Source organism: Annulohypoxylon truncatum (genome assembly GCF_022578515.1).
Source record: "Annulohypoxylon truncatum strain CBS 140777 unplaced genomic scaffold F4807scaffold_7, whole genome shotgun sequence".
Classification (NCBI taxonomy): Eukaryota; Fungi; Ascomycota; class Sordariomycetes; order Xylariales; family Hypoxylaceae; genus Annulohypoxylon; species Annulohypoxylon truncatum.
Genome location: NW_025953793.1, coordinates 377,773 through 392,651, shown reverse-complemented (window position 1 = coordinate 392,651; position 14,879 = coordinate 377,773). Strand labels below are relative to the sequence as shown.

The following is a 14,879-nucleotide window of genomic DNA, read 5'->3' as shown; positions in this document are numbered from 1 at the left end:
TAGTATATCCTAGGTACCTACCTAGGTAGGTAGTCCTGGCAGTGTACATGAACGCATTAAACGCATTAAAAACATTAAAAGGCTAGGGGGATGGGAAAAACGATGGAGAATGAATCCTACTTTGGAAAATATGCCCAATTAGGTATGTACCGAGAACTATTCATGGCATCCATGGCACTTATGGCATAGCATAACGGCTGCTTTCGTACGTCATAGGGACTTCGCCTATACTTCCGCGATCGAATCGTTCGAATAGGAGGCATGTGATAAATATACACAATATGTCGTTTGATAGATCGTACGTTACTCTGCAACCTACCCGAGTAGATAGAAGCATTCGTAGATGAATCGAAACATTGAAATAGTTATCTGACGGTAAATTGGTCTAGGGCTGCGATTCGTGATCGACTAACGGGTGGGGTTACTGCATACAACTCCAATGCGGCGTCAGCCGAATCAAACAAGAAAAAAAAGGTTACGGATGTCTTAAACACATCCCTGCTTGGCATTGGAGGAACTGTACGAAGGCTGATGTCGGAGATCCCTAGTGATGCCGGACATGATTTAAAGCCTTGTTTGTTGTTAAAGTCTTCAATAGCCGTGATGACGTATGAAGCAGCATCTCCATGTCATCCACTGCTTACATTTGATGCACAGTACATACATATATACGCATCTCTGTATAAGTAAGTACCCAGATGTGTAGTGCCATTGGTTCATTGGGTAGCAGATCATAAATTGAGGGTATTATTATCGATCAGCTACTTTGGTCGTGAAGTACTACCTCGGCGCGGTTCTTCATTGAGAAATGCAGTATAAACTGACCAAACCGATCAGATGCTTATTTCAGATTCCCTTAGATGCACAAACGCAATTGCAACTACTCCCGGGGTCCAACAAAGCCAATAAAGCTAGTTAGCTACCTTAACGCCATTGCCACCGGACCTTGTCCTTGAACCATTCAATGATAAAACTTAGGTTTATGCCAGGGATGATTAGGCACAGGAAAGAGGCCAGAGTTTCCTATTTTGAGGTCTTCTGTTTCTTCGCCTTAGGCTTTTCCTCTTCTTCTTCCTCGTCTAGCATCATCTCATCTTCGTCTTGACCCGCATCGCCATCAACGTCGCTCTCCGCGCTGCCGGAACCCGATGATTCGTGAGCCGAATCGTACTCCTCGGCCACGTCACTTTCACTCTCAGCCTGGAAGTCCTCGTCTACGCTCTCTTCGTCTTCATCGGCTGATCCGCGATCGGCTCTAGCACCGACCACTTCCTCCTCGGACTCATCCATGACCTCCTCGCGCAGAGCAGCCGCAAGTAAATTAGCATCTTCATCGATCTCGTTCTTAACACGCAGACCCTTCAGTTTGAAGAAGCCTTCAAGTGCCTTCAGATCTTCGCGATTAATGTTGCTGAAGGAGTGCGGCGCCCCTCCACTCTTCATGTGGACTGCAATGTCGAAAGTCGACAAGGCGGACACTGCACCGCTGACGCGGGAGAACACGATGGAGGACGTCTGATCGTAGGACACGTAGGTCGCAGGTTTAGGCACAAACATGAAGGCCTTCTCGAGACAGTAAAGAAAACCTTCCGCTGCTTTGATGGAGCACTTGATGCCGAACTGATTTCTGTGCGTCATAAAATCCTTGGCTGGAGAGGTGATCTTCTTATTGGCGAGGCCCTTGAAGATGTAAGTGATGACTTGGTGGAGCGGTTGTTCGTAGTGTGGTTGTAGTCGATCCTTGTACTGCTCATTCAGCTGCTCCTCTGTGAGGTTCAGATCGATGGTAACTTCCTCGTCCTTCTTAGCTTGCATGACGATGAATGGATACCTTGTCTGTCCCTGGCGGAGAGGGGGATCTAAACCGATACACAGCATAAAGTGTAAATCGTCCGGCTTCGGTAGTACCATAAACTTCTTGATATGTTCGTACTGAATCTTGTAGTCGTACGTCTTACCACGGAGACGAAATGACGCTTCATACATGTCGATATCAAATCGTCCACTGCAAAATGGTGAGAAAAAATATAGCTAATACGAGGAATAAAGTTAACGTACCGAGGTGTAAGGTGAAGAACCTCCAAGAAAGTAGCAATCGCATCGCCCGCGGTCTCGCCAATCTCAGCCTTGTCCATAAGCGTCTCATAGAATAATGTGGCAGCGTTCTTCTCTTCTTCGGCGCCGCTTCCTGCTTCTTCACCTTCCGTTTCCTTGCGAGTGGTGGTGCCGGGAATATAGAAGCGCATCTCCACGAGCTGATCCTTGCCTGCACCGGACTTTTTACCGCGACCTCGTGCTCCGCCCAAGTGTCCATTCGTGCCCGTATCATCTTCATTAGAAGCGGCGAATTCGACAGAGACTTCGTTGCGACCAGCAAGGTTCGTGTTGGATATTTCGGAGTAGGGCACTTCGAACGCGGGCTTATTCTGGACGTTGAATACAAGCTCGGCCTTGCTGAATTCCGTCTTTCCCCAATTCCAACCTCGTAGCGCATGTTCCTTGGGGTCTAGATTTATGCTGTACCAGTTCTTGAATATTTTGCTAAGACGCTCTAGATCCTGCGATGGCGGTGACAATTAGCAAAACGCATTGCAATATAACGAGCCGTTCCTCTTACCTCCTGCTGGAACCCGTCGAGATGAACTAGCTCGGAAGATCTCTTCAAAATCTTGACTTCGTAGCCCTTCGCAGCACGACTCCATTGTGCACTGACGATGTCTCCGCGATCGAGGGTAAATGTGTTGCCGCCTCCCGAGGGTTTCCAGCCCAAACCATTCTCAGCGAATCTGCACTTCCCGGACTCCTTGGACAGATCCAGGAAGATGCTATCGAAATTCTCACTATTGGCCATCCTAATTAGCATCAAAGATCGTAAAACCCTACTTGGTTCCGTACTTACAAAGCCGCCATGTTGTTGGGAGAGGTCCTGAAGTTGCGGAACGATTGATGGAATCGGTTGTGCAGATGCGACAGTGAAAAACCCGCCTCTTGAAGAGAAAAGATTAAGAGAAGGCGCGTCGACGCGGTACCTTAGGTAAGCTAGGAACTTTTTGGCGTAAATTGAACACGTGATTGCAGCTAGGTATTGGTTGATTATGTAACGAAGGCATTCATCAATGTACCTAACCGCATGAATTCTGGGGTGATGGAAAACCCCACTTGCCTTAACCTTGTCAGTCAGTTAAGGAGACGGTGGTTGGTTACTGCAGCTTGCAAAGACACGGTCGTAGATTTTAATAGGAGTACCTGAGTACATGGGCTTCAAGTTTCAGTCCTCCATCAACCTTACCTAATATCTTATTGCTTCGTTTTACATATTCGTTCTCCCCTATCGCCACTTTCCTCACTAAGCCTTCTCCTCCTCGCGCCCATACGCTCACACGCTCACCGACTGAATACCCATTCTCCATCTTATTACTTACTTGCTACTTACCTCACTTGCCTATTGTCCACGACCAATCATGTCTGGTCGCTTCGTTCGAGCGTCCAAATATCGTACGTCTTCTCTGCTGTGCTGCGCTACGGTCTCCTCACCCTTCGAGTAGCGAGCAGCTTGCAGTTCCAGTAGCTTGACTAACCTCGATCAAGGACATGTCTTCGGTAAATCCACAAGGAAAGAATTCTGCTACGACAATCTTCGCATAAGCCGAAATGCTTGGGACACCAACCTAGTTAAGGTCTGATTTCACCCTGCCATTCCGTATTTATGGCTATATGTATATATAACCTAGGTCTAGACGCTGACAATTCTGGTCGCAATAGGCTAACCCAGAATACCTGTCCGTCAATTGGGAGGCCAGTGGTGGAGGTGCCTTCGCCGTCATTCCCTTAAACGAGAAGGGGAAACTTCCCGATGTAATTCCTCTATTCCGTGGCCATACTGCCGCCGTTCTCGATACCGACTGGTGCGCACGCGACCCTTCGAGTGGCTGACTCCCCCTATTCCGAAGACTTTAACCTAATCTTGCTCAAGGAACCCTTTTAACGATCGCCTAGTCGCTTCAGCTTCCGAGGATGGCAAAGTAATGTTATGGCAAGTGCCTCAGGGCTTCACTCTCTTTACTGATGCTGAGGAACCAGCCGACGTCTCCCCCGTCGCTAAGTTGACCGGTCATGCGAGGAAGGTCGGTCAGGTCCTTTTTAATCCCGCCGCCGAGAATATCCTCGCTTCCGCCTCCGGCGACTTTACGATCAAAGTATGGGACGTGGGTGCCGGCTCCTCCGTCCACACGCTAAAACACCCCGATATTGTTCAAAGCCTGTCGTGGAATGCTAGTGGAACGATGCTAGTTACAACCTCAAGAGATAAGAAGCTTCGTGTATGGGACGTACGACAGGAGCGCCCTGCTCATGAAGGTCCAGGCCATGAGGGAGCCAAGAATAGTCGGACGGTATGGCTAGGAGAACAAAACAGGTTTGCCACCACCGGTTTTTCGAGAATGAGCGACCGACAGCTCGCCCTTTGGGAGCCCGGCAACAATACGCCTATTGGCGGATATAAGACTCTTGATAGTATCTCTGGTGTTTGCATGCCTTTCTGGGGTAAGATGATCACATGTGTGTGTGTCTGTCAGGCCTAACGTTGTTGTAGATGACGGTTGCAACTGCTTATACCTTGCTGGAAAAGGGTAAGTCCTTCGATTTTCCAGCAAACGACCCACAAATGAGTGTCTAATCTTGACTACATTAGTGACGGAAACATCCGCTACTTTGAATATGAGAATGATAAATTCGAATTCCTGTCGGAGTATAAGTCTGTAGAACCTCAGAGAGGTATTGCTTTTGTTCCCAAGCGCGGGGTTAATGTAAGTCATCGCCTCTTGCTTATACCTGTGACATTCGACTAACACTCATCAGGTCCATGAGAACGAAATCATGAGAGCCTACAAGACTGTCAACGACGCTTACATAGAGCCTATTTCCTTCACAGTGCCTAGACGGGCTGAGACATTCCAATCCGATATTTTCCCGCCGGCTTCTGGTATCAAACCAGGATGTAGCGCTAGTGACTGGCTCTCAGGTAAAACTGGCCTACCACCGAAGATCGATTTTGAGAGCATCTACGAGGGTAATGCTCCAGTCGAAGTCCCAGCCGACTATAAGCCCCCTACTTCCACTCCAGCGCCAGCACCAGCCCCTGTATCCAAGCCTGCTCCGAAAAAGGAGCCAGAGCCGGCACCGGCGCCGCCTCCCACCATGAAGGAGCAAAACCGTTCCATGGCAGTGATATCCTCGAAGTACGACGATGGCGAAGAGGTGGATGATGATGAAACCTCTAGTTTTGAAGAAATCTCGAAGCCAGTCCAGCGTAGTTCGATACCTGCAAAAACCGAACCAAAGCCGCCTTCCCCGACCAAGACCACATCAGCGCTGCCTCCGAGGGCGGCACCGCCGCTCAAGTCACCTACTAATGCACCAGCCTCGACTATTGCCGCCCAGGGTCCTCTATCCCCGACGGCAGGTGGCGTAGGAGTCGAGGGATCCTTGGAGCAAATCAAGCACTTGTTAGAAACACAGACGAAGTTGATTAGCGTGCAAAGCCAACAAATTAGCCACCTAACGGAGGAAGTAGATGGTCTGAAGAAACGGGTGGGATCTGGATCGCAGGACCAGAGTGAACGCATCCGACAGCTTGAGCTAGAACTGGAGGAGCTGAAGTCGTGATGTGGAAGGATGTGGGGATATGTGTTGAGGCAAGATAGAAGAGCCGAGCAGGTGTTGAGTAGTGGATGGATACTGATCTTGATGAAGGTTGCATGCCCAGTCGATCGCAAATATCTCAAAACCTAGAGATGCGTTGACGTTCCTAAATCTCTTTGTATTGATAGGTGTTCAACCAAAATCTCTCATCAACCTAACGTGGATAGGTGAAGTCGATGCGTGTTGGGTGTATTCTTATCACGTTAAGCAAGCTTTTCTCATACCCCTAGTTTAATACCCTTTGTTTGCTGGCTTAGGGATTATGTTCATTATATTGTCACTATCCCTATTGTTTAGCATTCCATTCAACACAATCATCAAATTTGACCCCTGTACCGCCAAAGCAGTCCAACGCACTGCCAATAGTGAGATCTACTTTACCTTTACTTAACTTTTTCACTAGCTCTAGGTCATCGAGGTTTCTCCCGCCGCCAGCATACGTCACCGGTATGTTGCACCACTCGGCAAGCCTCTGGACAAGTTGCTCGTCGATGCCTTTTTGTAGGCCCTCGTTGTCGGCCGCATGGATGAGGAACTCGGAGCAATATGGTTCCAGAGATTTTATGGATTCTACACAGCCAATGTTTAGAAGAGTACGCTTCTCGGTTTAAGACGAATGTTTGCGTACCTTGGTTAACCTCCATGTCTGTAATAGTCTGCCACTTATTCATAGCCACGAACCACTTATCATCACCTCGCCGCCTGCAACTAAGATCGATGACGAGATGTTCTTTTTGCTCGCTAAGCGCAGCCAGCACGGCATTCAACCGCTCCTGGCTGAATTTGCCCTCTGGAAAGAGGAAGGATGTGATGATGACCTACTGGAACGTCCAGTCAGCAATAATATAAAGGGAAACGTATGAATCGTGGTTTTGGAACGACAAGGCTATCCGACAGCCCGAATATCACTTACCTTACTAGCACCTAGCTCCATCCACATAGCAGCGTTCTTATCATTGATCCCTCCTCCAACCTGAAGATGACCCGGCCATGCTGCCAAAGCCTCCTTTGCAGCTTCCTCGTTCCCAGGGCCTAACATAATCACGTGCGCGCCATCAAGTTCATGATCTCGGTACAGACTGGCAAAATAGCCCGCGGAGTGTTGCGAAACATAGTTCGTCTTGAGCTCGGCGGTAGAGCTACCGAGGGTTCCGCCCACGATCTGCTTCACCTGACCAGCATGCAGGTCGATACATGGCCTGAATCGTGTCATTATGCGTAGATGTTGTAAAGAGGTTTCAATAGAATTGTCATTCCTTGAAACTCGTGGCGGGGCGTTTTGTCTTAGATCTGACGATCGTTTAGCTATCACGAGGCTATGGCGGGGTGATTTTTGCTGACAGGGGTTAAAGCCAATTACCGTAGCTGATTGGTGGGGCTTAAATTGTGAATGGGAAGGCTTGGGACTAGCACTAGCGTCTTCGTCAATCGCTGAAGATCCTCAGACCCACTAAAAAGTTTAGACTCTTTCAACATCAAACGTCAATCAATCACTCTATATCAACCTCATACCATATTTACTAAATCACACCAAAGATGGCCACAGTTCTCGGGAAACGAAAAGCGCCCTCACAAAAGGAGGAATCTTCAATAAATCAAGAGGATGCTCAAGCAATCTTCAAGCGGCACTTTGAAGCTCAGTTCGCCCCGTTAGAACTAACACAACCAATTCTTAAGACGACACAAACTTCTGAGCCTGAAGATCTGCGATCTGATTCAGACGACGCCTCTGATGATTCTTGGGATGGGATATCTGGCTCAGAATCAGATGAAGAGCTTGAAAATTCATCTCCTGACACTTCGGCAGCCGAAGCCGTCGAAGTAGTCTCACACACAAGCGCGCTCCCAGGACTCTCTAATGACCCCCTATCCAAGCGTGAGAGTAAAGCATATCTTTCCTCACGCATCCCATCCTCATCTATAGACCCATCACCATCTATACCTACCTCAACAAAGAAGCGCAAGACCACCACGGATGAGGATGCCCCATCGCTTCTGAAGAACGACTTAGCGTTGCAACGCCTATTATCTGAATCGCACCTCTTCTCAGGATCAGGACATAATGAAGGGAGCACAGAACATAAAGGCCGCAACCGCCACATAGCAACAGATCTACGGTTATCAGCTCTAGGTTCGAAAGCCAGCATCTTTAAGCAGACCAAGATGCCCATGTCGCATCGAAAGGGGATCGCGGCAGCAGTAACGGCGCGAGAGTCCAAGAGGCGAAGGGAGGCACGTGAAAATGGGATAATTCTTGAACGGCCTGCAAGCGGAGCTGGCAAAGGAAACACAAAGATGAGAAAGAGGGAAAAGGCCGTCGACGCACCGGCGGTGGGGAAATTGAGGAACGGGATGTTAAAGCTAAGCCGGAAGGATATCACGGAAATCCAGGGCAGTGACAGGAGATCAGGTGGCAAGAGCGGTGGGAAGCGACGACGCAGGTGACGATACAGTGTAAAAGTTAGCTGGTCAAAGCTGATAATGAATTGTGATATGACTCATACTGTGCCCTTCCTAAGTATGGGTATATCACAGCTGTTAGCCCTAGAGGTAACTTCATACTCATGATCAGCCCCTCCAGTACCTAACTTTTTTACTATAAATACTTCACTGCAAATACTTGTTCACCTCAAATACTTCCAACTTTCCAAACTTCTAGCAGCTCGTTCAGTCCCTTGTCCACACACCGTGAGCCCAGCACTAAAAATCTTGTCTACCTAGACTTTTTTTATTTATCACCGTGACGCAACATGAAGATCAAATCTTTTCCCGCACAAAACGTCACTGAACCCGAAAACAACATCCCCACAACCACAACTTCAACGATCCCAGGCCGCGACATCATGGCTTCCGACGCCGACAAGCTCAATCAGTCGTTGCAGTGCATCTCAAGCAGCATTAACGAATTCGCGGCCAAGACAGAGTCGAAGTTCGCCCGTGTTCACGATGAGATGAAGAGCACGGACAAGCGCATCGACGCGGATCTGACCCAGATTCGTATCGTAGTGCGAGCCGAGGTCGACGACCTCAACCGCGAGGTTGCTAAGATGCAGAAGGACGTCAACAAGCTCCAGCCTCACTTCGATGTCGTGTACAGCGAGCTGCAGCGCCTGCGCCAGGACATGTCGCAGCTCACCCAAGTGCCACAACCCCGTCTGCCCGATCCGCCCAAGCTCCTCGACTCCGACAGCCACCTCTGCCCCTGGCTCCGACAGATGGTGGCGAAACTGCGCATCGACGGCGACGCTATCGGATCTCCTGAGGCGCGCTTCTACTACGTGTACAACTTCTTGAGCATCGGCATGCAGGCGGCGGTCCTTTACGTCTGCTCGGAAGCCGACATGCTAGGCGAGTGGGATGTCAAAGCCCTCCTTGCCGCCATCATTGAGATCTCCCTACCACTTAACCGTGTCCAACGAGATTACGCGCAGACTATGCTTCATCTCCTCTAATTGCGTCCGACGAATGACGCGAGTACTGCTTCCTGTATCGAATCGCACAATTTTTTAAAACGATGCAATCAAGTGTTACCTGGTGTTGTAATGATACCTATTTGACAGAAATTCCCGCCGTTTGAAGGTTTTTATCGATACTTTTCAATCCTCTCGCTGTCGACCCAACACACACTCGTCTCAATTGTGCTTTTGTCTACTTATCGCCGACTGTTATCGACTCTGTAAGTACGATCACAAGATACTTTTCACTTTGCATGTGCTAACCTACAAAGAAGCAGCCGCCGGTACTCGACACAAATTTTTTTTTTTGCCTCGGTTATTTTCTCGGTCTACCTCTGAGATGACGAACGGCGTACGGTATACGGTCTAATAAACGTTTCATTTCCTCGGTTTTTGACGTTTTCTATCCGGCCACCATTGCATCCGAGATGCTCATCTCACGATGAGTCGGCTCAATTAGGAATCACGCGTTGTTATGCAAGGGAGGAGTTGTTATGGACGGATACTGCTGTGGGCTTCATAGGAACCCGATGACAATACAAAGGACATTGTCATATGACTTGAATATGCGTATATACAATGTGATATGAGCCGTAAAATTTGTAGGAGCTCATGATGCTGCTTATCTGTAGTACATTTCCACGGCCATACCTGCGGAACGACTTACCAGAACCATACCTAGCCTAATTGAACCTACCTACAAGGTCCTGTATAATCCATACTTTGTCTGGTCCTCCCCTGATTGTCTCCATACGCCCCCTTCCATCAAGTGGGGAGAATCGAGTCGTACATCCCAATATTGGAGTTCTGTTATGAGGCAGCTCAGCGGAATAGATTGGAAGAATATGACCTAAGTAGAGGTGGCGTCCATGGTCATCGTCATTCCGGGAACACCGCCGTCTAATGTTGATTATTCAACACCAGTCACGCTCAACCGCGTGCTACGAATCATTCACCGAATCGAACCAAAGAGACAAGCATATAATGGATATTTATACATCAATATTTATTGAATTTTCAAAGTTTGTACGACTAGTCCCATCATGACTATATCTTCAATACTTTGAAGGGTCGACGTCGACCCTTTAAACCTGGTATCATCTCCCGTAGCTCCGGCTCCCTACAGCCGGCCCATAAGAATGGTGAAGCGACAAATAAAAAAAAGGATAAAAAAAGAATAAAGAAAGCAAATATATATACAAATACACGAGTGGTGGTTCTCCGACGGCTTTCCATCTCTTCCCCCGATCATGTTAAAGAGGCTCGCTCGGCTTCGCTCTTCCACTATGAAGCGGCTAGCCTTTCCAGTCAGGCAACAGCCGTCCCGTCTATCAAATGCTTCGTTTTTTGGTATCCCTCGTGCTAAAAATGAAAAAGCAATCGCCGTGCAACGCGATTAAATGTTGAGCAGGACTCTTCTAGCCCACTGATATGAATGAAATCCCCAATTCTAGCCACAATATGCCATGCAAAATCAAACCGCTAAACCCGAGTTAAAAGCCAAAATTGGACGGGTATATATCCCATCGTGATGCGTTCCGCATAAAAATGAATTGCGATTACATCGCCCCCGCTGGCTGGCTCATCGTCATTGGCATGCTCAGCGTCTGCAGGGGGTTGAATGATGACTGGGTCATCCCACCCGTAGCAAGACCGTTAGTCGTGGGCGTCGATGTTGCGACAGAGCTCAAGGATGTTGGGATGTAGCCCGACTCGGAGTTCGGCGAAGCCTCCTCAAGCGAACCGAGCTGATCCTCACCCGAGTACTCTTCCTCATCTTCACCGGAGAAGTTCAATCCGTTTTCGGCACCTTCGCCGCGATCGTGTGTGCGCTTGTGTCTGTGACGATAGGGTTAGCTCTAGCCTTAACTAGTAAACTTGTCGCTCCTGATGATGAGTTGATGTAGGTGCTGTTGTAGGCTTCTCATGCTGTGGCTTGATTCGGATAGATTGATTTCGGTCTTAGTGCACGCCGCACAAACATCGTTGCTCATCACAGGATCTTCAAGTTGACAAAGAAAATTTAGATAGAAAAAGTTGGAGCCATACTGTGCTAGGTTGTCGGATCTAGAGAATGCCTTGCTACAATAGGGGCAGATATAGGGTCTTTCTTGTGTATGGGTTCTCACGTGTCTAGATATTTGGTTAGATACACAACGGTGCACCACACAGGAGACAAAAGAAAATAATTGATCTTACCGCTTCAGGTGCTCGAGGCGCTTGAAGAGACGGCCACACGTGGGAATCGGGCACGAATGAGACTTTTGCGGGTAAGGTCCCAGCTCCATGACAGTAGCTGAGCGAGCTCGGCGGACCACGTTGGGACCAGCCTGCATCACCCGCTGTTCGGTCATCGAGCCGTCACCGTTCAAGTCCTCGTTGGTGAACTGGGGGAAATCTTGTCGCTGGAGAGAGAGTGGGTTGAGAGCAGGGCTACCCTCGACCGTAGATAGAGGGGTGCCATGTCTGGACATCTCCATGTGCTGCTGATTGGTCAAGGATATCGTGGAATTGCTGTAGGAGAGGCCAGGAGGCGAGTTGCCTTGAGACTCATCACCTTCAGCTACCGGGCCGACTGACGCTGAGACAGATCTTCTCAGGTCCGACGGTCGGTGGGCGGCTGCTTGAGCCTGCGCCTGAGCCGTGGCGGCAGCGATCGCCGACATTGTAGGAGGGATGGATGAACGCCGTCTTCTCTGTTTGTATGTCGGCGATCCTTCGATTACAGAGTAGACATTGTTGGTACCATAGGCACGAGAAAATTGTGGCCCAGCTAAGTTAGACGGGGGTAATTGCATCATCCCGTTCAAACCGTTGACACCAGCCAAGTGGTCGGGAATTGCCGTGTACAAACCGGTCTCCTCGTTAGCAATGTAGGCCGGTTCGGCTCCAATTCCCATAGCTTGTTGAGGAGGCGTGATTGGCTCGAAAGAGATGCCTCGGTTGCTATAGTCTTCGTAATGGGACGAAACAAACGAGGGGGCAGGCGAGTATTCGAGACCGTACGCCGGCATCGAGGCATGACGCTGGTGGCTATGAGACATAGGCACACCGTTCTGGTTGTACTGGACACGGTTGAAATCAGGCTCCCTCTTGACCACGTGTTGGACCTGCTGGGGCATAGCTGGGGCCATCGTCGCCATCGTGCCGTATGGTACCATGGCGTCCATCCCATCCGCTAAAGGGGCCATCGACTGAGGCATCATTTGCGGTGGGGGCATGGGGTCCATTGCCCTCATCACAGGGGATGGGGCTTGCGACTGAGAAAAAGACACTTGCTGAGCGTTGAAAGACGAAGAGTTGGCTTGTTGCGCCTTCGTTAGCTGCTCGTAGAGAGATTGCGAAGAATCGTACTGGAAGGACAGAGCGGGTTCGCTAACGGCCATGGTAGTGGCCTCCTGACCCATCTTCTCCCTCTTCAAATCTCTTTCCAGAGCGTCGAGGAAAAGGCGGTCGTGCGGTACGCTATACCAGTAGAAGACCTTCTGCTTCTTTTGCGTTCGAATGCAATTGTTCTTGTAGAGGAAATCTAAAAATGGGCTCTTCGGCTCTTCTAGCGAAGCATCCGTTCCAGACTTCAGATTTCGAAGGTCGGAGAAAATACCCTCCTCGAACTTCTTCGAGTTCTTGACGGGTCGGCCAAAGGCCTGAAATCGAAATGAAAGGCATCGCACAATATCAGTACCGGAAATGTGGAATAAGTTGTTCCACAGCACACAAGAAACATATTCGCCGGTGGGCAATAAGAATCGCCTAATGTACTGATCGGGCTGCCAGTCTACTGGTGCCGAAATGAGGAAATATTTCACTGTGATCAATGGTAAGCTGACGGAGCACTAAGAAGGCCTGAGCGTGGGGAATTGGCGACTCACGATTATCGACTTGCTGCAATGCTACTTGCGCATCGTGTGGTAGGGCTTGCTGAGCTTCGGTGCTGAGCATGAAAGTCTCAGGCTTCTGGGGAGCTGCTGCCGCCATTGCCGCCTGTTGTGAGTACATTATGTACTACACAATTGCCTCGGGAATGGCGCTGGGAGTCCAGGGCCTTGGCCTCTTGCAATGACCAATAAGTGGGATATGTGGCTATTAGATTTGTTTTTATCAATAACAATAGAAGATGGTTCGTATTAGCTCGTTTGCGCTATCGTCGTTTCTAGATGTTAATATCAGGGGGATCTTCAAGGCACAGCCCTTCTTCAAAGAGTGATCCACCGATAACAGTTTCGAGGTCTGTGTCGTTGATTTCGATGTCGAGTCCAGCCCGTACAAAGTTTTTTTCTTGTTATGCAGACGATATTAAGCCCCCAATTTGCCTCAAGCGAATGGTTAGGCGTCGTCGTCGGTGCGAACCTTCAAGGTGACAGTTGGTAATGAAAAAGATGGCGAACGCTCCAATTGCGAATCTCTACGGTCTGTGGTGATAGTGCGAGCCGTGCACCGAAGAATTGATATGCGAAGTTGGATGCTGTGCGCGGTGGAATTAAAATAACGTCGACTCGCTTTCTGCAGGTTTGCGGCTTGCCCTTCCAGGTTCTCGCTGGAGCTGTTGGCAGTTGGTGGATATAATTGTTGATAGTTCGCCAAGACCACGTAAGAAAATCCGACAGACCGAACTGGATTAAATCTTGTTTATTGAAACAATGACAGAAGTTGGTTCCGACGTCAAAAGAGACGAAACGGAGGAAATAATCAACAGGATGCTCCCCGAGAATCAAGAATACTGATTGATGGGGCTACGGTTGTGCCGGACAGTCGGGTCTACGCTCGTATCAAATGAGAAGAGAAAAACGTCTCGCGGCCGCGGAGTTAAGAGTGAGAGGAAGATTGGCTAATCTTCTTCGTGTGCGGGCTTTCTCCAGAGAGAGGGAGAGGAGAGTGAGAGAGAAGAGACTGTGAGTGGTTGTGTAATTGCCTGCAACACGAGAGGAGGGCGAGGCGAGAAAGGCGAGAAAGGGGAGGGAGAAGGGAAAAAGAGAGTGTAGAGAGAGGGGTTCTGAATAGAACAAGTTATCTTGCGAAGAAGATTCAAAGTAGGTAGGTCAAGAAAAAAACGGGAGGAAGAGGAGTTCGGGGGGTTTAATGATTTCCGCTGGCCTGGGGGTCTGGCCTGTCTTTTTGCTCTACCCAGGTCAGTCTGGTATGGCGCGGTGGTGTCGGGTAGGAGAGAAGAGATTTAGAGTGGAGTGGGCAAAGTGGGCGACATGGACGATTGGGCGAGTGGACGGAGAGACTTGTTTAAAACGGGCTTAATGCAAATAAACCAGTTAAGCACAGCGGCCAGCGGCCACCAGCCAAGTTAGCCCGGTACACCCGTTGAGCTAGTCTAAGCCCGAAAGGGAATGGTACTCGTGCCTTTAGTACACCTTTACTACATCTTTATTATACGCTAGTCTTAAAGTGGAACTATCTTTCTCTGCAAATCTGCAAGGAATCCAGGAACAAGATTGGGCACGACATTCCCTCTTCCCTCTTCCCTCTCAACGGCGGTTGTAGACATGTACCTATTCATACCTACCTACATACGCATGATGTGTTCAATGGCGTGCCTTCATTTGTACCTTTCCCTCTCTCTCATTCTGTCACTACCTACGCTACCTACATACGCTACTACGCATATGTATGTAGCATGTAACATACTTATACGCTATTATATATGTAGCCTAGGTAAAATGGACCTTTGCAACCCCCGTCCTCCTCCGTCCTCCCCATCTTCGAACTTGCATA

The 14,879-nt window shown here is 49.1% G+C and overlaps 6 protein-coding genes across 6 annotated transcripts; 3 read left to right on the top strand and 3 right to left on the bottom strand.

The window, feature by feature from the left end:
* Positions 1–328: 328 nt before the first annotated feature.
* On the bottom strand, positions 329–3,001 carry F4807DRAFT_415382 (uncharacterized protein). Its single transcript, XM_047997033.1, has 4 exons — positions 2,900–3,001; positions 2,618–2,840; positions 2,059–2,558; positions 329–2,005 (listed from the first exon to the last, which is right to left on the bottom strand). Exons 1-4 carry the CDS (start codon positions 2,908–2,910, stop codon positions 1,024–1,026), a joined length of 1,716 nt encoding a protein of 571 aa, XP_047856779.1. The 5' UTR covers positions 2,911–3,001; the 3' UTR covers positions 329–1,023.
* A 145-nt stretch (positions 3,002–3,146) lies between these two features.
* On the top strand, positions 3,147–5,664 carry F4807DRAFT_472536 (DUF1900-domain-containing protein; the record flags this gene model as incomplete). Its single annotated transcript, XM_048003021.1, has 7 exons — positions 3,147–3,495; positions 3,589–3,677; positions 3,763–3,905; positions 3,974–4,542; positions 4,592–4,628; positions 4,691–4,805; positions 4,858–5,664. Exons 1-7 carry the CDS (start codon positions 3,462–3,464, stop codon positions 5,662–5,664), a joined length of 1,794 nt encoding a protein of 597 aa, XP_047856778.1. The 5' UTR covers positions 3,147–3,461.
* Positions 5,665–5,986: 322 nt separating this feature from the next.
* Positions 5,987–6,913, bottom strand: F4807DRAFT_457756 (Phosphoribosylformimino-5-aminoimidazole carboxamide ribotide isomerase; the record flags this gene model as incomplete). Its single annotated transcript, XM_048001087.1, has 3 exons — positions 5,987–6,270; positions 6,329–6,518; positions 6,614–6,913. The coding sequence occupies 3 exons, from the start codon at positions 6,911–6,913 to the stop codon at positions 5,987–5,989; spliced, it is 774 nt and encodes a 257-aa protein (XP_047856777.1).
* Positions 6,914–6,956: 43 nt separating this feature from the next.
* On the top strand, positions 6,957–8,297 carry F4807DRAFT_364665 (uncharacterized protein). The gene has a single exon (XM_047995611.1). It carries the CDS (start codon positions 7,237–7,239, stop codon positions 8,143–8,145), a length of 909 nt encoding a protein of 302 aa, XP_047856776.1. The 5' UTR covers positions 6,957–7,236; the 3' UTR covers positions 8,146–8,297.
* F4807DRAFT_364664 (uncharacterized protein) lies at positions 8,298–9,714 on the top strand. The gene has a single exon (XM_047995610.1). The coding sequence runs from the start codon at positions 8,451–8,453 to the stop codon at positions 9,150–9,152; it is 702 nt and encodes a 233-aa protein (XP_047856775.1). The 5' UTR covers positions 8,298–8,450; the 3' UTR covers positions 9,153–9,714.
* A 423-nt stretch (positions 9,715–10,137) lies between these two features.
* On the bottom strand, positions 10,138–13,306 carry F4807DRAFT_415368 (STE-domain-containing protein). The gene is made up of 4 exons (XM_047997032.1): positions 13,028–13,306; positions 11,355–12,963; positions 11,205–11,288; positions 10,138–10,994 (listed from the first exon to the last, which is right to left on the bottom strand). The coding sequence occupies exons 1-4, from the start codon at positions 13,152–13,154 to the stop codon at positions 10,715–10,717; spliced, it is 2,100 nt and encodes a 699-aa protein (XP_047856774.1). The 5' UTR covers positions 13,155–13,306; the 3' UTR covers positions 10,138–10,714.
* Positions 13,307–14,879: the final 1,573 nt, after the last annotated feature.

Coding starts and splice junctions, on each gene's coding strand:
- F4807DRAFT_415382 (XM_047997033.1), bottom strand. Junction 2,559..2,617: donor TCGACGGGTTCCAGCAGGAG/GTAAGAGGAACG, acceptor CCGCCATCGCAG/GATCTAGAGCGTCTTAGCAA. Junction 2,006..2,058: donor GTTCTTCACCTTACACCTCG/GTACGTTAACTT, acceptor ACCATTTTGCAG/TGGACGATTTGATATCGACA.
- F4807DRAFT_364665 (XM_047995611.1), top strand. CDS start 7,237: ATGGCCACAGTTCTCGGGAAACGAAAAGCGCCCTCACAAAAGGAGGAA.
- F4807DRAFT_364664 (XM_047995610.1), top strand. CDS start 8,451: ATGAAGATCAAATCTTTTCCCGCACAAAACGTCACTGAACCCGAAAAC.
- F4807DRAFT_415368 (XM_047997032.1), bottom strand. CDS start 13,154: ATGTACTCACAACAGGCGGCAATGGCGGCAGCAGCTCCCCAGAAGCCT. Junction 12,964..13,027: donor ATTGCAGCAAGTCGATAATC/GTGAGTCGCCAA, acceptor CATTGATCACAG/TGAAATATTTCCTCATTTCG. Junction 11,289..11,354: donor CGCCTCGAGCACCTGAAGCG/GTAAGATCAATT, acceptor CCAAATATCTAG/ACACGTGAGAACCCATACAC.